Source organism: Neomonachus schauinslandi, chromosome 9 (genome assembly GCF_002201575.2).
Source record: "Neomonachus schauinslandi chromosome 9, ASM220157v2, whole genome shotgun sequence".
NCBI classification, from domain to species: Eukaryota; Metazoa; Chordata; class Mammalia; order Carnivora; family Phocidae; genus Neomonachus; species Neomonachus schauinslandi.
The window spans coordinates 39,731,375-39,756,667 of record NC_058411.1 but is presented as its reverse complement, the minus strand read 5'-3'; the positions used below and the strand labels follow the sequence as shown (position 1 = coordinate 39,756,667).

The 25,293-nt window shown below is 43.8% G+C and overlaps 2 protein-coding genes across 2 annotated transcripts; both read right to left on the bottom strand.

The window, feature by feature from the left end:
• Positions 1-4,674: 4,674 nt before the first annotated feature.
• On the bottom strand, positions 4,675-6,183 carry GPR135 (G protein-coupled receptor 135). Its single transcript, XM_021701534.1, has one exon. It carries the CDS (start codon positions 6,181-6,183, stop codon positions 4,675-4,677), a length of 1,509 nt encoding a protein of 502 aa, XP_021557209.1.
• A 7,110-nt stretch (positions 6,184-13,293) lies between these two features.
• On the bottom strand, positions 13,294-25,207 carry L3HYPDH (trans-L-3-hydroxyproline dehydratase). Its single transcript, XM_021701471.1, has 5 exons — positions 24,628-25,207; positions 20,190-20,359; positions 17,406-17,528; positions 17,179-17,316; positions 13,294-13,767 (listed from the first exon to the last, which is right to left on the bottom strand). The coding sequence occupies exons 1-5, from the start codon at positions 25,133-25,135 to the stop codon at positions 13,642-13,644; spliced, it is 1,065 nt and encodes a 354-aa protein (XP_021557146.1). The 5' UTR covers positions 25,136-25,207; the 3' UTR covers positions 13,294-13,641.
• Between the last annotated feature and the right edge of the window lie 86 nt (positions 25,208-25,293).

Below are 25,293 nucleotides of genomic sequence, written 5' to 3'. Positions count from 1 at the left end.
CTCCCGGCTCAGCAGGGAGCCTGCTTCTCCCTCTGACCCTATCCCCTCTCATGCTGTTTCTCTCTCTCTCTCTCTCTCAAAATAAATAAAAATTAAAAATTAAAAATTAAAAAAAAGCTTCAAAGAGGAGCTCTGGAGTGGTCCACAGCTAGAGCTGGGTCCTCCTGGATAATCATGCGGCAAACTTTGGATGTGACGACACTGATCGGTGGAGGCCAGTAAGGGATGGATGACCACTGAAGGTTGGTGTTTCCCAATGCTTGGTGCTAAATAAGCCCCCAGAACCTAGATACTGCCATCTTAAATGTCTGCTATGTGGCCGAATGGAGGATTGGGAAAAAATTGAATTGCATTAAAACAACAACTTTCTTGCACCATTAAATTTATAGACTAGGGTTTAGATCAACTGTAAAAGTATAGGCAGGTTTTTTTTGGACAAGTTCGGCTGAAGGCAGGGAGCTGAGGGAGAGAAAAGGGAAGAAGGAATAGGAGAGGCTTTCGGGTTTGTTTTTTTTTTTTTTCCTTGTAAGTGAGAGCTTATGGGCTCATGGGAGGGATTTGGTTTAACGAGAAAGACTAAGGATACCAGGGAAAGATCATTGATAGCATGAGATTCCTAAGGCTGGAGAGGGCACTGGTTTCTTTACAATTGGAAAGACAGAGCTGAGGACTGGTATAAATCCAGTATAGTTTGTAAGCTTTGATGGCTAAAATATGAAGGTCTATGCATCTGATGGCATCTACTTTTCTTGGTGAAGAAGGAGCAAAGTCCTCTTTCAAGAGGGGAGTGTCAGTTATAAGTTCGAGCAGAGAGTCTGAAGGGTCACTAGAGTGAGCAGCAAGTGAGCTGACAAGCAAAAAGATTCAAATTGTTGGGTGGGGGAGAGGGGCTGGAGAGGCCATGGACTCTAGGTGCAAGAGTACTAATTGATCTATGACTCTTCTCTAGTTGTGCTCAGCTACTCTGGAGCAGGAATGGAGAAGACAGATGATCGGGGTCATCCAGGGCTGGGATTATTCCAGAAAATAACTGCTCAGAATATCTTCATATACTTTAAAATCACATATCTTATGTTCTCTATATCAAACAAATCCTTTCTTTCACATTTTATGATATCTGTTTCCCCATCCCTTTGATAATTGTCTTTATCTTCTCTGGACCTTTTCCAGGTTTCCCATTTTCTTTTACAAATTAGTGAGGAAGCACGTGCAGTGGTTAAGGTAGGACTTCTGGCACCAATTTGCTAGGTACAACTCTTATGTCTAGCACACACTTCCTGTGTAACCTTAGGCAAATCACATAGCACCTCTGTGCCTCAATTTTCTCATCTGTAAAATGGGGGGTAGTGATAATATAGTACCTTCCTACAGAGTTGCTTTGAGGATCAGATGGGGTCATGTATGTACTATGCTGAGTGTGACTTGTTGCTGTTATTGTCATTCCAATGAAACACCCAAACTGGTAGCAGAATGAGACATGAAGGATGACATCCTGGCCTTTATGTGTTATGCAATATTTAATACATCCCAATATTTCATAGCTTCTCTTTCTTCTTTTTAAACAAAATCACTGTAATTGTACACTCACTCAGCGTGAGAAAAAGTCTAAGTCTTAAATTTGAGAGTCATTTGTTCTCCATCTTTTATTCAAGGTATTATTTTCTGTCTCAAAGTATTTACAGCTGGACCAGATTGGTTGCTGGCCCTTACATATCTTTCGCTTCTAAATCCATCTCTTTTGATAACCACTTCTGAAAATGCTATTACCTTTTCTTCCCCGCAGGTAGAGTCCTGATTAGGGCCAATTTTTATAAAGCACAAGATCCTCAGTTAGACTGTAAGCCCTCTTAAAGCAGATGCTGTGATTTCTACCTTTCAGTAGCCTGAGCACCCAGGAAGTTGCCCAGTGTAAAGTAGGAAATAAAAACTGTAGATGATGATGGTGATGATGATGATGGTGATGTTGGTGATGTTGGTGATGATGGTGATGGTAACAGAGGTGATGATGTTGCTGCTGATGAAGATAATGATAGTACCCCAAGTTCTCATCCTTAGTTTCCCTATCCACTGAACTTTTGGGGGGCAACAGAGGGTAGAGAAGAGAATATAGGGCTCCAAAGCTGGACGGACTGTGGTTCAAATCCTAGTTCTATCACTGACTAGTTGTATAGCCTCAAATAAACAAACAAACAAACAATAATGTAATTTTTTAAGCAACTTATTAGCACTGTTCTCTCTTTCCCCTCCCATTTTTGCTTACAGCTCCTGGCAGAATGATCTCTTCTCCAAGCTATCCCTTTCGTAAAACTTTCTACTACTACACACCAAGAGTTAGGATGGGCTTCCTTTCCTGCCTTGAAGTCCTTCGTGCCCCCACCTTGTCACTTCCAACCTCTCCGATTTTTCCTTCACTCACCAGGAAAGTTTATTCCATGCCATGTTTATTTTTAAATATCTTCCTTCGATTTTTCTTTTCAGGCAATACCACATTCACCTCCTTCCCCTAAGATCCCTAACTCTCTTTCTGCCTTTACTCACAGTTGCTGAATTCCTATTCTCTGATAATTTTCCTAACTGGAAGACTTTATCATTTCCTCCGAAATGCCAGACATGACTTCCATTTTCTCAGAATGCCAAAAACCACACAACTGTTTTGCCTTTAACAGACAAATACTGTAGGTATTTGTTAAATGTTAGTTCAGCTGCATTAAGTCTATGTGTGTGTATATATATATATATATATACAGACACATATATATATGAGTGCTAAAGAAGAGAGATTATCTCATCCACTTTGTACTACATTGAGTGTAGCAAGATATATACAGATAACTTATAAACTTATGATTGTGATGATGCCTTGAGCATGGGAAAAAATTAGGTATATTTAGCTCTGACACGAATCATGTATTTCCATCTTTGATTACAAAATAGTGACATACACCCACCTATCACACAAAAGTTCAAATACTCATTAACATCTTTAAATACAAGGAAAAAATGGTGGCTATTTCACGTTGAAATCTTTATATGATAGCTGATGTCATGCCATATCCAGTTTATTTTTTTATTATGTTATGTTAATCACCATACATTACATCATTAGTTTTTGATGTAGTATTCCATGATGCGATATCTAGTTTAAAGTACTTATTCCAGTAAGGCTGTGAAATGTTGAAGACAAGAGGGGCAGGTGGAGGAAAGGAAAGAAAGAGGGAGAAAACATAAAAATATCTTTTAAAATTCTGAGTAAATGATTCTGTGAATAGTGGCATTTAATGAGAGAAATTTCACACACACAAATCGTGAATGGTGCTTTTGAATTTTAAAAAGCATCTTTGTTTTGCACATTTCTGAAAATATCTCCGGCTTGATTGAAGTTTCTTTCTGACTTTATGCCCAAATTATTAACACCCTATTACATGTAATAATACCATGTCTATTCTCCCTGTCTAATAACAACCACATTTTTTAGACAAATCATGTTTATAAAAGCAAGGATTCATTTTTTTTCATAAACTTCCAAATGTAGGAAAGTATAATGCTCTTGAAAGCTCTACCCTCATTCCAAGAATACAGCCACTTCTCAAAATATTTTTAGAATTCTTCTTTGTAATCATCTTGGGTTGTGAGCCACATAGGAAAGCCAATCTTGTTACTTTATAGGGCTCTCATTTTTGTATACATAAAAAAAAGTGGCATTACTCACCTGATTCAATCAACTTGACTTCAAATTACATTTTTGGCTGCATTTAAAATTCAAATTTACCTCAAAAGGCAAGATTTTCTACTACGAAAGTTTTTATGTATATGTATATATATATATATATATATATATATATGCTGTTCTCAGAGAACAGCATCCCCCCAATGATTAGAAACAAAAGTAGCAGGTGAGGGTAAGGGGAAAGCTTTAAAGCTTCCCAAGGCAGATAATTTTGGTGGTAGAATGAGGGGCATTAATTTTTAAAGTATAGTCTTGGAATATGTTTTTAAACAGCCAAACTTCTTTATGTTCATACTTCTTGCCCTTCAGATGGTTGATTTTCTGGTAGTAAGACACAATTTCAAAATCCTAAAATGGTTTAAAATGGGATATGAATATAAAATTTCCCACAAATGTTGCAGGGACATGGGGTGGGAGGAAGTGCACCAAAGTGTGTAAAGATAAGAATTTTTTTTTTCTAACCTGAGCACCCAAAGCATGTGTCAAAGGTGCGAGAGAATTCTAACAATCTCCAGTTTTGTTGGATGCTGGTGATTTGGAGGGGCCTTCAAGTAATTCTGAAAGTCTCCATTCTTTCCTGAAACGCTATGTATTTGAACAAATCCTGGTTACATTCAATGATTTTGTTTGTTCGTTTCACAGTGTGATTCCTGTAATATGAGCTTATCAGTAATTGTGAATTCTATTTTTGTCATTTTTGGCACTTACAGTTCACAATGCTTGGTTGTGTGGTTTGATACTGTTTTAATTTTTGCATTTTACATTTGGCACTTTTGAAGCAGGGCACATTGTCTTGTACGTCGTTTTGGGGGAAGTGGTAAGCCTCCCCCTCCGTCTCTTTTTTTAAACGTCTGGCTTTATGAAATACACGATTCTCCCCGGAATCCTGCATCATTAAACGGAGCAGGTGAAAATTTGCCTTCACAAGCTATGCATCCTGGCCCTTCTTAGAGGCTGGTATCCCCCCCTTGGGATTTAGGTTGTTTGACCGCTGCTGTCACAGGCCCTGGGGGTCCCTCCCTGCAGAAAAGCACAACTGGATTTTTTCGGGCCCACATGGCCACATCCCCACCCATCCCGCTGGCCCGGCTGGAAGAAGACATCCTGCTGCAGGCTCCCAGCCGGTTGGCATAGTGGTTTCGAAGGCGACTGCGGCTTCTGGCCTGCAGCCGGGGGCCCTGGCTGGGCAGGAAGGCGTCCACGTTCCTAGTCCGGTAGCCCTCTTCCCGGTTGCGTCCCAGGAGCATCGAAATGTTGGGGTTGCGAATGGCATAGATGACAGGGTTGATGGCCCCATTGGCCCAGGTCAACCAGACAGCCACCACGTTGAGGAGCGAGGGGGCTTGCGTGGCCTGGGCCTGCCGGGCCGCGGCCAGCAGCACCAGGAAGCAGTAGGGCCCCCAGCAGCCGATGACGAAGACGATCATGATCAGCACGGTGGTGGCCGTGCGCACCTCGCTGAAGAAGCGCAGCACGCGCGCGTACGTGGTCAGGGGCCGCACGCGCACGTCGCACAGGCGCACCGTCTTGCAGATGTGGTAGTGGCAGAAGCACATGAGCAGGAAGGGCAGCAGGTAGCAGGCCACCACCAGCCCCACGCTGTAGGCCGCGCCCAGCTGCGCGGGGTCCGGGGACGTCCGGTACAGGCAGCCGTGGAAGCTCTGTGCCGCCGGGGGCTCGTGGGGCGCGCGGAGCAGCTCCCAGGGCAAGGAGAAGCCCAGGGCCGCCAGCCAGGCGCCGGCCAGCAGCTGCAGGGCCCGGCGGCGGCCGATCTTCTCCCGCGGCGGCCGCACGATGGCGCAGTAGCGGTCCAGCGAGATGAGGGCCACGCTGAGCGTGGACACGATGCCGAAGCACGAGCTGAAGAAGCGGCTGGCGGCGCAGAAGCCGCGCCAGGGCCCCGCGGCCGGGGAGGCGGCGGCGGCGGCGGGGGCCGAGCCCCCCGGCGGCGTGAAGAGGTCCAGGAAGGCGGCGGGCAGGCAGAGCAGCGCCGTGAGCAGATCCGACAGGGACAGGGACAGGATGAAGGCGTTGGTGACGGTGCGGAGCTGCCGGTGCTTCACGATCACCCCCATCACCGCGCAGTTGCCCAAGCTAGACAGCAGGAAGATGAGCAGGAGCACGAGCGCCTGGGCCGCCACCGCCGCCCCGTGCGACAGCAGCGGCGCCGCCTCGGGTCCCTGCGGCGGCCTCCCCGCCGCCCCCGCCGCCCGGGGCCCGCCCAGGCCGCCGCCAGCCGAGGCGCCAGTGCTGTCGCCCCCGCTCCCGTCGCTCTGGTTCCCCAGCGCCGCGGCCGCCGCGGTCGCCACGGTGCCGAAGGACAGCACGGCCGCCGCCGTCGCGGCGGAGGAAGTCCCGCCAGGTGCGGCGGCCGCGGAGGGGGCTCCGGGGTGTGGGCTGCCCAACGAGGCCATTCTCGCTGGCGGGCGGACCGGCGGCGGCGGCTGCTCCTCCATTGGGCCCCGCGGCGGCTGCGGCTGTGTTCATCCCGCACCGGGGGAGGCGGCCGCAAGCCCGAGCGGGGGGGTGGCTCGGGCTGGGGTGAGAAGCCTCTGCCGGGAGTCGGGCTCGGCGGGAGGGGTGGCCGTCGCCCCGGACCCCGCGGATTCTTTGACGTGGGTTCCAGACGTTGCCGAGGGAACGGTGTTTACGCAGGAGCGCGGGGCGGGACGCCGACCCAGTACCCTCCGAAGAGCCGGCCCGCATCAACTCTCCCCGAGGTTATCCAGCCAAGGGGTCTGGGCTTCAGAGGGGGTCAGGTCGACCCCCTCGGGGACCTCATTTATATGAGGGCCAGGAAAAGCGGGGCCGGCCGTCATAGAAATGACCAAATTCAACAAGGGTTCACTCTCAAGCTGCCTTGTTGGATACAAATGTCCTACAGGGAGGCCTTGGTTGTGCTTCCTGTTGACGTTTCTGGCACATGCAGGTAGGAAAGGGATCTAGAACCTGAAGTGAAAAACAGTCCAAATCCGGAGATTTAAACTTTAGGGGCAGAATAATATGAACCAGGTGTTCTCAAACTTGAGCATGCAACAGAATCAGGTAGAGGGCTTGTTAAAACACAAGTGACTGGGCCCAACCCGAGTTTCAGATTCCGTAGATCTAGGGTCCTGTCGCAGAATTTGCATTTCTAACAAGTTCGTAGGTAGTGATGATCTTGCTGGTCCGCGGACCGCACTTTGAGAACCACTGAGGTAGTGAGCTTATTAAAATGCATATTCACTGGCTGACTCCTAGGATTACTGAGGATGGGCCCATGAATCTAAACCCCACAGATCTGATACAGGCGCTCTGAGGAGCTAGGATATGGATCTTGGAGGCAGCATGTCATCTTATTTTCAAGGGCCTAGACCTCAGGACCATAACGGGTTCACACATGGTGGGGGGCGGGGAGGCGGAGGAGGGGTAGGGAACAATTGGCATCCTTCCTCAGTTCTCTGGAATGTAGTGTGTTTTGAGTCTCAAGTGCTACCAGCCAGGGAGTCACCACTGATGCAGCTCCAGGTATCTGGCTGGGAGATTCAGGAACAGAGAGGTCCCTCCTGCCCAGGGAAGCTGCATCTCAGGTTCCTGAGCAGAGCCTCTAATGGGGAGAAATGTGATAAATCCTTAGGTTCTTTAAAACCACGGTTTTCAAAGTGTGGACCCTACACCAGCAGCATTAGCATTACCTGGGACCTTGTTAGAAATGCAGATTCTCAGGCCCTACCCCAAATCTACTGAATCTGAAATCTAGGGGTGGGGCCCAGCCACACACCCTGCAAGTGATTCCGATGCACAGTATAGTTTGAGAAACACTGCTCTAAAGAATGACCAGTGTACTTGCAGATCTTAGAATCACTGATATTAGTGCTTTGGATGCTTATTTCAGTGAGGAAAAATATCTTACTGGAAATTTGCAGTGTAAATAGAAGTTTATTTAAGGTGGTAAATTAATGCATTACAGGAATGCATTATTAGACGTTTAGCAGTAGCTCTAGCCTCTACCCACAACATGCTAGTAGTGACAACTAAAAATGTCCCTGGAGGGAGGCAGGATGACCACAACTGAGAACCACTGAAGTAAGACAAAAATATGGAATAGATGAATTTATTTAGCAAATCTCTGTGCTAGGTTTTCAGAGATAACAAATAAGGATCTCAGCCCAAAGAAGCTTACAGTTTTAGGCAAACACAAATATAGTACAATATCATTAGTGTTGTTTAAAAATATAATGAAATTCTATAGAGGTGACTGACTCTTCCTAGGGTAGCTGACGAAGACTTCACACAAGCGGTGACACTGGACTCTCCAAAAAGAGAAGACAGGGAAGGACATCTGATTCCTGTGCAAAGTCTGAAGGTCAGTGCCTAAGTCCTTGACTCTTGGGTACTGGTGAGTGAGGTTAGGGAGTGAAGAGAGAAATAAATGATAAAATGATAAATGATAAAAGTTGACTGGGGCGCTCTTATGAAGGCCTCACATGCCATGTTACAGAGATTGAACTGCATCAGGGGCAGACGGGGTAATGGCACCAGTCATTGAAGGAGTTGAAGCATGGGAAGGCGGTGATCAGGTATGGCTCAGGAAGATGAGAGTGACTCACACTCTCCTGGTTTTCTGCCTGCCTTGTTTGCCTCAGTGTCCCCTGCATGTTCACCCCCATCATCTGCCTCTAAATGCTAGAGTCCATCGAGGCCTAGTCCTCAGCAGCTCTGAACTTCCTCCCTCATCTCACTCACACCCAGAGCTTTGAAAACTATATATTCATAGCTCCATATTATATCACCAGCCTCAAGCCCTATTGCTTGTTACTTGGCATCTCCCCTGAATGTGCAAAAGCAGCTCAAACTCAACATGACCAAAATGGAATTCATGATCCACTATTCCTAAAAACCCTTGGTCCTCAACCTCTTGTATCTCAGAAAATGGCACTATCTTCCATCTAGCTTATAAGGCGAAAACTTAGGCTTCTTTCTTTCTTTTTTTTTTTTTTAAAGATTTTATTTATTTGACAGAGAGACACAGCGAGAGAAGGAACACAAGCAGGGGGAGTGGGAGAGGGAGAAGCAGGCTTCCTGCTGAGCCGGGAGCCCGATGTGGGACTCGATCCCAGGACCCCGGGATCACGACCTGAGCCAAAGGCAGACGCCCAACGACTGAGCCACCCAGGCGCCCCCTTAGGCTTCTTTCTAGATTAATTCCTCTTCCTCACCACCAGCCCATGTCCAATTTTTCACCAAGACTTGGGGATTTTACTTGTTAAGTATCTTTCTACCCATTCACTTCCTCCATCCCTTCATCTTCCACCTGAATCTTGGCTCTCACCCTCTCTTCTTTAAACTACTGCTGCCACTCTGAACTGGTCTCCCCACATCCAGCCCCTAGTCTACACGGTAGGCAGAATGCCTTTCAACAAAATAAATTTGGTCATGCCAGTCACTTACTTAAACCCCTCTAATGACTTTCTCCTTTTAATTTAGGATAAGGACCCCAATCCTTAATATTTCCTACAAGGCACTGCGTGAGCCGACATCTGCTTCCTTTCTGGTCTCATCTGGGGTCCTGTTCCTTCTTTTTGCCCCAGTCTAGTCACACTGGCCTTTTGTGAGTTTTTTAAACCACCCCTCATAGGGCATTTGCACATGCTATCCCCTCTGCCTAGAGAGTTCCATTCCCTCGCTGTCCCTGAATTCCCTTGCATCCCTGTCTCCACATGAATGTTAGTCTCTCAGAGGAAGCCTTCCTCGGCTTATAGCACATCAGCACTGTCTATAATTACGTTTTTGTGATGAGTCATTACCTGCCTCCCACTGTAGACTGTAGGCTTTGTGAAGACTAGAACTTTGTCTGGTTGGCATGTTATTAGATCCTTAAGACTTAGCAGTTTTCGATACACAAAACCTATTTTTGAGTGACCGTGGGAGGAGAATCTGGCAACCAGGAGACCAGTTAAGAAAAGGCATTGTAATAGCCCAGAGGAGAAATGAAAAGAGTCTGAATTAAGGCTTAGTGAAGAAGAAGAGATTTTAAGGAGGTAATATATGGATTAGGGTCTTTGGATATAAACAGTAACCGGTCTCACTTAAGCAAAAAAGGGATTTATTGGAGGGATAGGGGGAGTTCACATTACAAAAGGATAATCTAACAGCTAGCCCCAAGAATAAGAGGAGTCAGGGCAGAGATAGCAGGTCGAGAAGCAGAAACAAATGGAGGGTGATCTCTTTAAAGCGCTATTGGAGTAAGTCCACTTCAGCCATTTTTCAGACCTTATGTCATTTCTCTCAAGATCCCAGGTCCAGGGAGAGAGAGTCTGGGAGTCCCAGCAAGGCTGCGTGCAGGGGATGGATAGTTTTCCACAGGAAAAGGTGAGTGTTGTTGATAAAGGGAGGAGAAAGGAATGATGCCAGCCGAATCCACAGACATCCGCCTCAGGAGCATCAACAGACAAGATGAAAGGGCATGAACAAGAAGCCAAGGATAAATCGCAGGTTCCCAGCTTGCAGGATGGTGGTACCGTTCATCAGGTTAGAGAATACAGGAGGAGTATTCTAGGGGGCAGATGAGTCTGACTTGCCCACCAAGTAGTTGACCTGCAGTATGGCTCTGAACCTTAGGACTTAGGGATTTGGAAGTTTTCAGCCTCTCTCTACAGAGAGAAAAGCATGAGCATGGATGTGATGACTAGGGACAGGGTATTGAGTGAAGAGAGAGAAGAACCACGGGTGGAATGCTAGGGAGTAGAAAAAATTAAGAAGCAGGTAAAGGGGAAAAAGCCAGGCAGGTTAGAGTGACGTATTTAATGAGGCACACTGGCCAATTGAGAAGTCAGCGGTCTTGTGTTTTTGATTTTCATTTTGTTTTGCTTTTCAAAGTAAGGTAATTTCCTCAGCCTCTTCTGAAGAAGGAAAGTTGCTGTGACCCTGAGGTCACCTCGTGGCCGAGAGCTCATAGGCTCCTTATGTATTTTAGAGCAAAAAGGAGAAGGCTCACCTGTAAAGCCTGGACCCAAATGGGTAACTAAAATAGATTGTTTAGAAAGTTTTGCTACTCAAATGCAGTCCTACTAGTCGCATCAGCATCACCTGGGAGCTTGCTAGAACTGCACCACCCCATACCTAATGAATGAGAATCTGCAGCTTAAGATCCCCAGGTATTCATACACACACGTATGAGAAACATTGTCCTAAAGAGGGATGGTATGGAATTTGTGGGTTTTAGGAGTTGAAGAGAAGGGTGCCCCAACTCTTATGGAGTCTAGAGGACTTGGAGCCAAACTCATTGCAACTTCATGGTGAAGAGAAGATGGCCCTGGGCCCACACAATTGCAGCACTGGTGGTTACTAATGGGGACTGAGTACTAAGCTCGTGACCTTGAGAGCTTCCGTGAGTGTCTCTATGGCTGACCCAGCACCAAGGGCATGTAGATACTTGCTCTAACATGAACCACACTTGGCTGCCAGGAGTCCGCAGCAGCATCCACCGTGGATTGCATAAACCCTCAGGGGGCTGTTAGATCTGGCAGTTAGATCAAGCATAATTTCCAACAAATAATGATGTAGAAACCAAATGACAATAGTCAAATAACAAATGGGAAGATGAGAAAATGGACCCAATGAACAGAGAGTCAGGAATATAGAAATTTGACTACAAAGAGAAGGAAACAGGGGTGACAGCAAGCTAGAGAAGGAAGGCAGACAAAGGATGTTTGCATCATTTTGTTTATGATGAGCACATTTAAGTATCTAGAGCTAAGAGATCAGTGAGGGAAAGGAGGTTGGCTTGAAAGAAGTTAGTTAATGAGGCAAAACACTTACCAAGGATGGTAAGGGATAGTTGTGAGCAATATTTAGAAGGTAGCCTCAGTGGGGCTTTGTGACTGGTTAGACACATGGGGGGGGGGCGGTAGTTAATTTCCCTAGTGTTGACGCCAGGAGAGGCGGTGAACTACAGAAGGGGTGAATATTACTGCAAGGGTTTGGCTCTGGTTTGGATTAGAATTTAGGAAGATATAGGCAATGCCTACTTTTTAATGTAGATAAGTTAATATGACTTGTGAAATTTGGAGAGAAAATAGTAGTTCTATTCTCATTTAATTAATTAATTTATTTTAAAAGATTTTATTTATTTATTTGACAGCGAGAGAGGGAGCACAAGCAGGGGGAGTGGGAGAGGGAGAAGCAAGCTCCCCACTGAGCTGGGAGCCTGATGCAGGGCTCCATCCCAGGACCCTAGGATCATGACCTGCGCCAAAGGCAGATGCTTAACTGAGACACCCAGGCACCCCTCTATTTTCATTTTAAAAAGAAAGTACAGCAAATCTCTCCAATGTGTGGAAAATTTCTTGTCATAGTAAGCTAGTGATAGTTTCATATTTTTGAAGATAAGTGATTTCTTTACCACAGAATTTTATAGAAAATGAGTGGAAAGCATTAGTTTTTATATAATAGGAAAATCAAGAACATTAACTATAAAGTTATAAAGCTATAAATCTTTCATTTTGGTCTGGTAATTCAATCACAGACTTAATAACTGGGTGACAAAATGAGTTAAAATTAATTACTTCAGTTTCTGTATGCTCAGGAAAAAAAAATTCACAGGAGTCTACTGACTACTGAGAGCATCACATATTGAATAACTTTTTAATACCTCATTTTATAGTGAATGAAAAATGATCAAATTTTATTTTGTTTATTTATTTTCAAAGATTTCATTTATTTATTTTAGGGAAGAGAGCGCAAGAGAGAGCACAGGGGCAGGGAAGAGCAAAGGGGGAGAAAGAATCTCAAGCAGACTCCACGCTGAGCCTGACTCAGGGCTCGATCTCACGACCAGGAGATCATGACCTGAGCCAAAACCAAGAATCAGACACTTAACCAACTGAGCCACCCAGGCACCCCGGCCAAATTCTATTTTTAACAGGTTCACAGACAATTAAGTAGCAAGAGTTAATAGTTAACATTTCTTTCGGGCTTTAAATGTACCTGGCATGTAGTTGCTAGTGTAGGAGACTCACCCTACTCTAGTAATTCATTGATTTCCACTGTGTTTATAATGCAGTCAACAATCCCTTTTATAAAAGCCTTAAAGATATAACAGAAGTCTGATTATTCATTGGTCTTCTCACACCAGCTTCTGGCACTTCAGTTACCTTGGAGTAGCAGCTGGACTTTGCAACTATCTAGAGCTAAGAGATCAGTGAGGGAAAGGAGGTTGGCTTGAAAGAAGTTAATTAATGAGGCAAAACACTTACCAAGGATGGTAAGGGATAATTGTGAGCAATATTTAGAAGGTAGCCTCAGCGGGGCTTTGTGAAGAGGAGATGGCCCTTGGCCCACACAATTGCAGCACTCATCTTCAAAAAATGAAACTATCACTATCTTACTATGACAAGAAATTTTCTACACATTAGAGAGATTTGCTGGTACAAACATCCTGGTAACAGCTGTAACATCTGTTCCAAGAAGCTGACCCACCCCAGTCCTTCCCAGGCTATGTAGGCTAAGTGTTTAGTACCTTATAATAATCCATCTCCCTTACGTCCTGCTCAGAGAGAGGACATTATCTTACTCAAAAACTAGAAGACTAAAATAATGAACTTGTAAGAGTCATTGTTGTGAGGGCTACAATTCAAGCTATTATTCAAAGAGCATCTAAAACAAAATATTACAGTAAGTAGCATAGAGTAACATTTTAAAAGTAACAGGACTAAGATATTAATTTTACATGATATGTTAATAACTAGAAAAATATTCTGAATTTTCAGCATTTTGTAAGTTAGACATGGTGACATTTATACCAATTACATGTGTAAATATGAGGTATAATGATTATATTTAGTTACAGCATACTGCTTTAGAAGGAAAAGAAGTTGTACAATTTAGATATCGTTTTCCACATAATTCAGAGAAAGCCCTGAAAAGTACTGAAGTCACATGAGAAGGAATCCATCCTTCAGTGGGTCGTCATCTTCCACTATAAAACTTGCTGTACCTGTGTAATGGGCTTGTCCAGACACTTCCACTATAACAGCTTTAAAATCCCCACATTTTGCTTCCTGAGAAAAGACGAAAGGAATATAATATCAAAATACTGCACTTACATTGTGTCTGGCCTAGAGTCATATTCTTGATTCTTATCCTTTTAAAGAAAACCCAAGGCTTAATCTTGTAGGTAATGGAAGGTTTTTAAGGAGAGTGACATGATCAGATTTGTGTTTTAGGTAACTTTAGCTGTAAAATGAGGACAAGTCAGAGAGAAAAGCAACTAGAAACTAGAAACTTCTTCAGAGGTAACCTTTATTCGTTGATGAACTCTAGAGTCACTAGGGCAGTTTTTAGGGAGGATGGAGAAGAACAAAACAGAGATACTTTGCAGGTAGAATTGGCAGGCCTGGGGACTGATGTATGTGGGAGGTGAGGAGTAGGAATGAGTTCAGTGTGAGCATCGTTCCTAGTTGGGGAGCAAAGCAGGGGCTCCCATTAACCAATAGGGAATTAGATGGGAGGAGCACATTTAGGAAGGAAGAGATTTTTAACGAGATGACATATCTCTGAGACAGTCATTTCAAGATGAGTTTGGTAGACATTGGGAGTACGAGTGTTAGACTCAGGAGAGAGGCACACACAAGTAGGCATGGGAGGGATGAAGGCTCACGAGTCATCATCAGTGGGTGGCTGGGAGTTGAAGTCTCAAAAGTGGGTGAAATTGCCCCATGGCATCAAAATGTAGAAGAGGTGAGAAGGAAACTGAGGATGAAATGCTGGAGATCCGTAAGTGGAAGGAAAAGAGACCGAGACGGTACCATCCGAGAGCTTGGAGGAGTCCGGACAGAGGAGAGGTGTGTGGTGAGAGTAAAGATGTCTAATTATTAACTATAAAATAAATAACTCCAAATCTTAACTACAGAGTATCCTTTTTATTTCTTAAATTTTTAAAATATTTTATTTATTTATTTGACAGAGAGAGACACAGTGAGAGAGGGAACACAAGCAGGGGGAGTAGGAGAGGGAGAAGCAGGCTTCCCCACAGAGCAGGGAGCCCGATGCTGGGCTCGATCCCAGAACTCTGGGATCATGACCTGAGCCAAAGGCAGACGCTTAACGACTGAGCCACCCAGGTGCCCCTATTTCTTAATTTTTTAAAGATGTATTTATTTGTTAGAGAGAGAGAGAGAATGCGCGTGCAGCATGAACAGGGGGAGGGGCAGACGGAGAGGGAGAGAAGCAGACTCCGGGCTGAGCATGGAGCCTAGGTGGGCAGTGCTTGATCTCAGAACCCCAAGATTCTGACCTGAGCCAAAATCAAGAGTTGGACACTCAACCAACCGAGCCACCCAACTGCCCCTTATTTCTTAATTTTTAAACATGAGAATAACTAAATCTTATGATAAAATATCAGTTATTAGATTAGGATACAGTAATTTCATTATCTTTTTATAAAGCTGCTGTAATAAAAGCCTCATTGAAAACTTGCTTTGTCTAATAACAATATAGTAGTGCTTAACAGTGTAGGGTCTACAGAGAGAGGTCCACATTCAGAGTCTAGCTCCGATATTCACTAACTGTTGGACCTCTGGCAAATTACCTAAACTCCTAATTCTCCATTTTATCATCTGTTTAAAAAGGATAATAACGGGGTTGACCTGCCAAGATTCTTATGAGGATTAAAATGGTATGTATATATTTATTTTATTTTACTGTGTTTATTTATTTATTTTAGAAAGAGACACACACAGAGGGAGAGGGAGAAAGGGAATCTTAAGCAGGCTCCATGCCCAACTCAGAGCCCAATGTGGGGCTCAATCTCACAACCCTGAGATCATGACCTGAGCTGACATCAAGAGTTGGACACTTAACTGACTGAGCCACCCAGGTGCCCCGAGAAGGTATGTATAAAGTACTTGGCTTGAAACTTTACAGTGAAGCACCCAATAAATGTTGTAGATTATTTTATCTTCAATCTCAACTTGAAGACAATGTGTTCCAAATTTTTGCATATGACATAAACGGTTTGGTATCTCATAAGATCACTGTATTAAATAAGAATCCCTAACTTAAAAGAAAATTCAATATTCAGAAAAACCAAACTTCAAAACAGCTATATTAGGATATAAAAGTCTATATTATGATAGATTTATTTTGTTTTGTTAAAGGACTCTTTATGAATAGATTCATTTAGTAAATGTACCTACTAAATTCATTCACTAAATTTACTTAGTGTAGATTTCATTTACTACTATTTATTAGTAAATAGAATTTACTATTTATTTCTGTTAGCACATTTAAAACTTAACTCTATTACAAAAGTTTTATTTTTCACAACTTTTCAGGACTTTCACATCCTATTATAAAAAATGAAACTCTCCTATAGAATAAAAACAAAAAAAATCCAAACCCTAAGTTAGTGGTTCTCGAACTTTTTGGTTTCAGGACTCCATTATGCCTTAAGATTTGAGCATCTAGGGGCTCCTGGGTGGCTCAGTTGATTAAGCATCTGCTTTCAGCTCAGGTCATGATCCCAGGGTCCTGGAATCGAGTCCCACATCGGGCTCCCTGCTCTGTGGGGAACCTGCTTCTCCCTCTGCCTCTCTCCCTAGCTTGTGCTCTCTCTCCCTCTCCCTAACAAATAAATAAAAAAAATAAAATAAAAAGATTTGAGCATCTAAAAGTTTTTGTTTATGTAGGTTATATCTATTAATATTTACTATATTGAGAATTAAAGGTATTTGTTCATTAATTCACTAAAAAATAATAAACCAGGGGCGCCTGGGTGGCTTAGTCGTTAAGCATCTGCCTTCGGCTCAGGTCATGATCCCAGGGTCCTGGGATCAAGCCCCGCATCGGGCTCCCTGCTCAGCGGGAAGCCTGCTTCTCCCTCTCCCACTCCCCCTACTTGTGTTCCCTCTCTCGCTGTGTCTCTCTCTGTCAAATAAATAAATAAAATCTTTTTTTAAAAAAAATAAAGTAAAAAATAATAAACCCATTATATGTTAACACAAACAACGTATTTTGGGAAAATAACTGAATTTGCCAAAACAAAACAATTTTAATGAGGAAAATGGCATGTGTTTTACATTTTTGCAGAACTCCTTAATGTTTGGTTTTACAGAAGACAGCTAGATTCTCGGATCTGCTGCATTCAGTCGGTTGGCTTATCACCTGTCGTGTAGCCTCTAGAGAGTCCACGGTACACTCGTGAGACAATAAATTGAAAAGCAAATAATATCTTAATGTTAATGCATACTAAGTTTTAACCTTGTGGGCCCTTGGAAAGGACCTTGGGGACCCCCAGGCGTTCCAAACCACACTTTGAGAACTGATATCCTAGCTGAACAGAAGTTTTTACAGGCCTGCTTTAAAATTCTCTTTCGAGAGCTGAGTGAAGAAACTTACCCAACATCCAGCTCAGGCCTCTTCAGTTTCCAAAGTAACAGACTTACAGAGAGGAAGCTAACGGTGTCACTCACCCTCACAGCCTTCCCCATGAATACTGAGCCAGTTGCACTGCTTTTAAAGGCCCTGGTCTGGTTCAGTTCTAGAAGCCCTTTGTGGTACTGTAAGGCAATTCGGGCCGTCACTCCTGAGCCAGTAGGACTTCTGTCCACCTGTTCCAGAGTAAATGAAGATAAGAGTGTTCACCGTGTTCCAATTCCATACTGTCTGGCTTTTGTGCCAAACATTACAGTTTTAATACCTGTTCATCTGCAAACACGCAGATGTTGGCGGTTGGCTCCTCGCTGTAAGTGTCTTTTCCATCTGTTAATATAGTTCCATACAGAAAGGAAAGGTCTTCACTCTCAGGATGATTAATTTTAAACTGCAAATGACAAAGAAAATTATCATGTAATATAAATTGTCATGTAAGATTACACGTAAAATAAATATTTTGATTCAAATTTATCTTTATAAATAATATAGATGGGGTACTCGGAGGCATAACTTTTCACTCTGTCATTTTTAAAACACCTTTTGGGTCAAGGCAGTAAATGATGTCTTTGTCTAGATGAATAAACATAGTTTCATTGGAAGTTAGGATTCTTATCATACTCAGTCCTTTCTAAGGAATTTGTCCCGTGTGTAGCCTCTACTGAAGGAACAGTCCTGTTATATATACACACACACATCAAACGCTCACACTCTTTGAAGCACTGACCCCAGACCGGCCACGGCTCTTCCAACAGGACAGGCTAAGGCAGTCCTGTGCTCCCTCTGAGGAGCTTGAAGGGGATAAGGTAGAAGAACCAGACAATGAACACCTAGAGCCGAAGTTAATACCGTGGGCAGAGACGAGGCCTTGGAAGAGGCTGTGGGAAGGCTGTGAGGGTGAGTGACACCCTTGGTTGCTTCTTTGTAAGTGTGTGACTTTGGAAACTGAAGAGGCCTGATTTGGGTGTTAGGTAAGTTTCTTCACTGAGCTCTCAAAAGAGAATTTTGAGCAAGCCAAAGGTACAAGAATGCAGAAGCTATTGGGTAAGAGAACAGTTGGATGAAAAAAAAAAAGATCTGTAAAGGAGGAAGTCAGCTGGTGCTACAGAAAGCAGCACATACGCTCAGAGAAGCGTGCCCTGGCATGGTCGCTAAGTCACCTCTGTGGTAAATCGAGGTCAGGCCCAAGTGTGCAGTGCTTCCTGCTCTTCTCAGGAGGCCTAGTTTAACTTTTCCTCATTTTCTGTGACATCTGTTAGCTCTCAAACTATAATCTTACTTCCATGTGCATCCTTACAATCAGTACATTCCACTGCTACTTACCTGTCATCTGAAGCAAGTGAATAGATTTGGTTCTGAAAATCCAGAGTCCATCGAAAGCCAGGTTTAAGCGGTCTTCCTGCTGGATCTTTGTTCTCCATCCTCTGAAAGCCCCCATGCCCCACCCCCACCACAGCATCATTACCTCACACTCCTCATGGTATTCTTCCCCCGCCAGACTGAGCTCCCGGAAGGCGGGTTTGTTCTTTCCTGGAGTCCCTAGCATCTAACATAGCATCGTGTGCGACTCACTAAGTTCTAGGTAAATGTTTGTTAAAAGAAGGAAGACACCTGAAACTAATATTACACTGTATGTTAACTAACTGGAATTTAAATAAAAACTTTAAAAAAAAAAGAATAAATGAATGAGGATGAATGTGTACTAACTTCAGCCCCCACCAAAATGGCCTTTCCCTGAATCTGCATCAGCAGTGTGAATGGTCAGCGGTTAACAAAGTAGTTCTGCTGCCTGATTCAGCACTAATAGATGATGCTATATATCGTCATCTCATACGTGGTTTTCTCCTATTTCTCTCAGAATCCCTCCCCCCTCGAGGTCCACCCCTTCTCCCCTTGGTCAGAAGTTCACACTTTAATGAGAAGTTCAAAATTACTCCTTTTATTAAGAAAACTATGCCTTTTTCTCTTGATCTCATTAAAAATAAAGTTATTTCATGCCAAATTTTAGCTCAAACTCTAAGCTGCTTAATGAATAGAAAATTGATATGAATTCAGAACCTCAGAAGTTGCTATGATAAACTAATTCTAGCTATTGGTATTGACAGTCCTAGATAAATGACAATTTAGAACAGGAATAAAGTATATATTTTCATCTTGTTTAAGTTACAAATTATGTTAAAGTCTCAGGTATGTTAAATAGGCCCATAGTAATTATTAGTACAAGTATATTAGGCACTATCTTTCACAAGTTATTTTTTACTTAGAATAGTGATTAAATTCTCATATGCTAAAACATTCAAATACTGTATATGAGTTTTATTTACAGGTCCCAATGTAAAATGGCAGACTTGTGCTAGAAATGAAAGAATATTCTAGATATATTTATTATCCAAACTGATTTTATCAGAATAGTTTTCCCAAGCCAAAATTAGACTTACTTGAGTAGTTACTTAGGTAACTTCTTAGCAGTATAAGAAAAATTTACTAATTAGGAATTACTGTTCTCTGTGAAATAAGAGAAAGTCTGAACAGATTTAATGAAATCTATTTTGTGAGCTATAATTGACATTCATTATTTGCAAGTTTTGCAGAATGACCACATATAGCAAAGTATATGCATTTCAAATTAGTGAAATACTGTTTGATACATTTTCTATGTGTGTAAATAACCACAAATTATACTAGTATGTATATAATTAAAGTTAATAAATTACTTATTGAACATTTATTGTAGGTTGGCATTATTCTAAATCCTTTGAATGTATTGACTTACTTCATTCTTATAACACCCTATGAAACAGGTATTTTGTAATTCCCATTGCACAACAGGAAGGTTATGTAACTCATTCAAGGTTGCAAAACTTACAAGTGGCAAAACTGGGACTCCTAGATAGTCTTGCTATAGAGCCCAAGATTGTAACCAGTACCTTATTTTTAGTCCTACTAATAATTTAAATATGTAGATATTTAACTGTCTGCGTAGACGTGTAATTTATATTCCCTCCATGCCGCAGAGGAGGGCACGTGTGATGAAAGCGGTGTTTGTACTGACCTGAGCTTTGACTGCTTCCGTCACTGCACTCGCTGCATCCACAAGGTCCCTTGTCTTTGCAGAACAAATGTCAAGTCCTAACTTTTCAGCACTAACAAATGCATAAAATGCTCCACCATATGCAATGTCTACCACCATCTTTCCATGACCAGGAACATCCACTAAGAGATCTAAAAAAGATGTGTTTGAAAATAAGTTTGTTGGGGCGCCTGGGTGGCTCAGTCGTTAAGCGTCTGCCTTCCGCTCAGGTCATGATCCCAGGGTCCTGGTATCGAGCCCCGCATCGGGCTCCCTGCTCAGCGGGTAGCCTGCTTCTCCCTCTCCCACTCCCCCTGCTTGTGTTCCCTCTCTCGCTGTGCCTCTCTCTGTCAAATAAATAAATAAAATCTTAAAAAAAAAAAAAAGAAAAGAAGTTTTTTAATAGTATTTTGGCAGTACAATTCAGAGCATTTTTAATATGTATATTTTGGTGGAGGGGTACATTTTCCTATCATAGAAAGGAATGAAGCATTTTTGAAGTGAGTAAGCATCAAATAATAATAGACATTTAGCTGAGTGCATCTATTTTTAACTTAATGATACATAAGTTTTAGAACATCTAATGCCATGTTTTTCTTAAATCGTGTAAACTTATTTTGTTAACCACTTTGAGGATCTTTGCTAGAAAACCTCATAGAGGCAGAGAGAGGGGAAATCCTGGGACATCAATGTGTGAAAACAAGGGCAGAAAATGAAAGTCCCCTCTCATACTACTACTAGGAATTGTTTAAAGATTTTATTTGTTTATTTGTCAGAGAGAGAAAGCAAGAGAGAACACAAGCAGGGGGAGCGGCAGGCAGAGGGAGAAGCAGGTTCCCTGCTGAGCAAGGAGCCTGAGGCGGGGCTTGGTCCCAGGACCCTGGGATCATGACCTGAGCCGAAGCCAGACACTTAACCTACTGAGCCACCCAGGCGTCCCTACTAGGAATCGTTTAATATATGATTTTGGATCCTATTCACAAATTCGCTTTCTTCAGCTATAATGTCAAAACAAAATGAAAAGATTTTTCTATGTAAGTTATATATACTAATTCACCTATGTATTTTCATTTCATGAAAGCATCCTGCAGGCAAATACTCAGAATAAAGCCATTATGGAATCACTGATGTCTACAGTATCATTTTGCATCAGGGTTTTAAGTATTCTAAGTCCTCAACTTACCCAAAGTTTCACCTGAAGGTCAGTTGTTTGAAATCCTAAATTCATATTTCCAAAAGGAATGGGGTTAGATGGTATTTTAGGATATTCAAACTGTTTTACCCGTTCTTGCATCTTCCTTTTCCTCCTCCCCAGTTCAAGCTGGCTTGGTGATCACTGCCTCTGGGGGAGATGTATGGCAGGGGAAAAAGTAGGTTTTATGGAAACCTAAGATCTGGGGGGAGAGAGGTTTGTTGGCCTGAAAGGTCACCATATTTCTCTTGGTCAATAGAGAAATTTCCTCTGGACCGAGAAAAGAGTTGGCAGGTCTAGAGTGCAGAGGACCTGTGTTGACTTCCCCACAGTACTACAGGGAGGCTATAGGGTGTGAGAGATAGCAAAGAGGAGGAGAGGCAGGGACAGGGGCCACATGGCCAGGGGCAGATGATGCTTCACTGGTTGACCATGCAGGCTGATGACTAAAAGGCCCTCCTCTCCAAAGCCTTGGCTCTTCAAAGAAACCTTTGCTACACATGTATCAGGAAAGGGGACAGCATGTAGACAGATGAGGCTAGGTAAGTCAACAAGGCAGAATGGGGCCTCAAATGCAGAAATTCTGAAAAATAAAATATTGCTTATATGCCTGAGTTTGCACACTGACTCATACAAAGATACCAATCAGTATGCTATCCATTCCAGGCTGGCCCACAGAGCCCTTCTAACACATGGTGTGTCAAAACAGAGCAAGTTTATAATCAAGAAAGTAAAATATGCCCGTGGGGCTTAAGAGGAACTATGAATGAAACATCTTTATCTTGATGCTGGTGCAACATAAAAATCAGACTTAATGAAAGGAGAATGAGGACGTAGATGGAAATGAGGGGCTGCTGGAAGCTGGAAAGCTAAGTGTGGCTTTGGTGTCCTCATGTGTAACATGGAACTGCTGTCCCCGCCCAAAAGGACTGCTGTGTGAATTCCATGTGATAATGTGTGGGGAGTGCATGGCACAAATCAGCCATACATTAATGTTAATAGTAAGGCCAAAAATTTAATTTCCAAAGGGAATAGGGTTCTTAAGAGGATATTTACATTTGCTAATCACCATAGTCTTCTCCCAGTTTCATTCACTTAGTTACTCATTCAACAAATATTGACTACCTACTGTTCTAGCACTTGAATACAGTAACAAAACAAAGTTTTCATTTTAGCAGAGTGGAATGGAAATGAACTCAGCAATCTTCTGAGGTGGGTACTGTTGTCATCTTCATTTTGCAGATGATGATCTTGAGGTGTGGAATCCCTTTTGCAAGGTCATCAAGATGGAGATGGGACAGAGCAGTGATCTTGAACACTTGTCAGTCCACTGTTTTAGCATTTTTCGAAGTACAGAATTTAGGATCTTTTTTTTTTTTAATGGAGGGACTCCTTTCTTTTCTTTTTTTAAGATTTTATTTATTTATGTGACAGACAGACAGAGCGCAAGAGCAGGAACACAAGCTGGGGGAGTGGGAGAGGGAGAAGCAGGCTTCCCTCGGAGCAGGGAGCCCGATGCGGGGCTTGATCCCAGGACCCCGGGATCATGACCTGAGCCGAAGGCAGACGCCCAAAGACTGAGCCACCCAGGTGCCCCAGGATCTTTTTTAATGACTCAAAGTGACCATTACTGCCCACCAATTATTGTATAGTCACACAGCGCTGCTCTCGGGAACTATGGTGCTTACAGATTGGCTGCCCTGACCCTACCAGCCCTGAACTATGATGTCGTTGGTGATCCTGCTGCTAGCTGTCATTTCCCGCAAATCTAGAGCACTTCCAATCTGCTGCTGGGGTTGCCTAAGGAGAAACTGGATAGCTAAACTATTTAAACTGCTGAGATTTTCGAGATGCAACCTAACCAAACTCCTGTCTATCTCAAGTGCCCTCCCAATCCGGATGTGACACTGTTCTCTCCTAGAGGGCAAAGGGCCATCAGTTCCCCCAGGGGAATTCTTCATCAACCTATGTGTTTCAGCTGCCTGAGGTTGCTCTAAGACTGACAAATGCCTGGGCTATTACTGCCTCATTCATAATTAGGCTAAGCTAGAATCCAAATCCTCAAGAAAGATCAAGATCTAATAGAATGCCCCCGATGTTTATAGCAGCATTATCAACAATAGCCAAATTATGGAAAGAACCCAAATGTCCATCAACTGATGAATGTATAAAGAAGATGTTGTATGTGTATTTATATGTACGTATATAATGGAATATTACTCAGCCATCAAAAAGAATGAAATCTTGCCATTTGCAACAATGTGGATGGACCTAGAGTATATTATGCCAAGCAAAATCAGAGAAAAACACCGTATGATTTCACTCATGTGGAATTTAAAAAACAAAACATGAACATAGGGGAAAGAAAAAAAAAAGGGAGGCAAACCATAAGAGACTTAATGATAGAGGACAAACTGAGGGTTGCTGGAGGGGAGGTGGGGGGGGATAGACTAAATGGGTGATGGGTATTGAGGCACTTGTGATGAGCACTGGGTGTTATACCTACAGTCTGTCTCTAAAAATATATTTTTAAAATTTCTGAGTGTTTTGCATACTATCATTTAATCCTCACCAAAAACTCAATGAGATAACAAATGAAAAAATATCGGCACAGAGAGGTTAGTAATTTGATTAAGGTTGCATAGCTTAAAGGGGTTGTCAGTATTTGGACTCACACAATGTCTGTTCCTGTTTCTTAAAGAATAAGAGCAGCAACATCTGTATCTTCCCGGTTTATAAATTGCTTAGTTCATTCATTCTTATTTAATTATTTCCCAAAGAAGTGGGGAAGGCACTTTTTACAGGTGAGGAAAACAAGACAGGGCTTAGTAACTTGTCAGGGGGTAATGTCTAGTAAGTGTATTCTGAATCAGCCAATGAACCCTGGTACATTGGCTGTTCTTTGCTCTTTCCTTCCTCAGACTCACCCAACTGTGAAATCTCTAGGAATGCCTGACAGTGGGGAACGAGGCGCTGAGTAAGGGAGACACGGAATTCTGTACTCCTCAAGGCTCTCTCAAGACCAAGACGAAATCTGTGGGATAATCGAATTGCATGCACGGCACAAATCTTCAAGGCTAAGATGCTAACACACATTTGCATTGATTTTATGTTTTTATTAATCGCAAAGGCTCGTGGGTGGGTTAACTGCACTGCGTGAGTTCCAGGCCAGAGAGACGGTTAGTGTAGTTAGTTGCTTCCCGGAGCTGGGAGGGTCTCCCCGTTTACCTGTGGCCAGCGCGAAAGCTGGCACGCTGAGGAAGCGCACCGGGCCGCGACTGTGGCCGCCCTCGCATTCCACGAAGGCGGCCACCAGCCCGCACGGGCAGTGGATGTTGACGCGGGCCTCGCGGACGCCGGCCGGGGGTGCGGGTACCAGCCCGAAGTCGAGGGCGAAGCGGCCCAGCGCCAGCACTGCATGGCCGCACATGGAGCTGTAGCCCTCGTTGTGCAGGAACAGGACGCCCAGGTGCGCGTCCGGCAACTCGCTAGGCACCAACACAGCCCCGTACATGTCCCGGTGCCCCCGAGGCTCGAACATGAGCCTTCGTCGCAGGTGGTCAAGGTGCTGGCGCATGTAGCGCCGCTTGGCCAGCAGCGTGGGGCCGACCACTTCCGGACACCCAGCCAGCACGATGCGCAGGGGCTCGCCGCCCGTGTGCATGTCCACCACCGACAGCGCCGGCGTCCCCGGGTCGTGCGGGGGCAGCCGCGGCAGCGCCAGCGCCCTCTCCATCGCCTGCGTCCGGGAACGCGACCACCTCCCGGCGGTGCGCCCTTCGAGCCTCCAGCCCACCCGCCTACTCCGCGGGAGAGCTTCAGCACTTGAGGCCGCCTCCGGGGCGGGGCCTCCGAGAAGAGACCAGGAAGGGCGAGGGGGCGGGGCTTCGGGTG

What these genes read in the sequence shown, in the direction of transcription:
- GPR135 (XM_021701534.1), bottom strand. Translation starts at nt 6,183, where the DNA reads ATGGAGGAGCAGCCGCCGCCGCCGGTCCGCCCGCCAGCGAGAATGGCC.
- L3HYPDH (XM_021701471.1), bottom strand. Translation starts at nt 25,135, where the DNA reads ATGGAGAGGGCGCTGGCGCTGCCGCGGCTGCCCCCGCACGACCCGGGG. An exon ending in AGCTTTCGCGCTGGCCACAG is followed by an intron (nt 20,360 to 24,627) that starts GTAAACGGGGAG and finishes CATCTTTTTTAG; the next exon opens with ATCTCTTAGTGGATGTTCCT. An exon ending in CGGAAGCAGTCAAAGCTCAG is followed by an intron (nt 17,529 to 20,189) that starts GTCAGTACAAAC and finishes TGTCATTTGCAG; the next exon opens with TTTAAAATTAATCATCCTGA.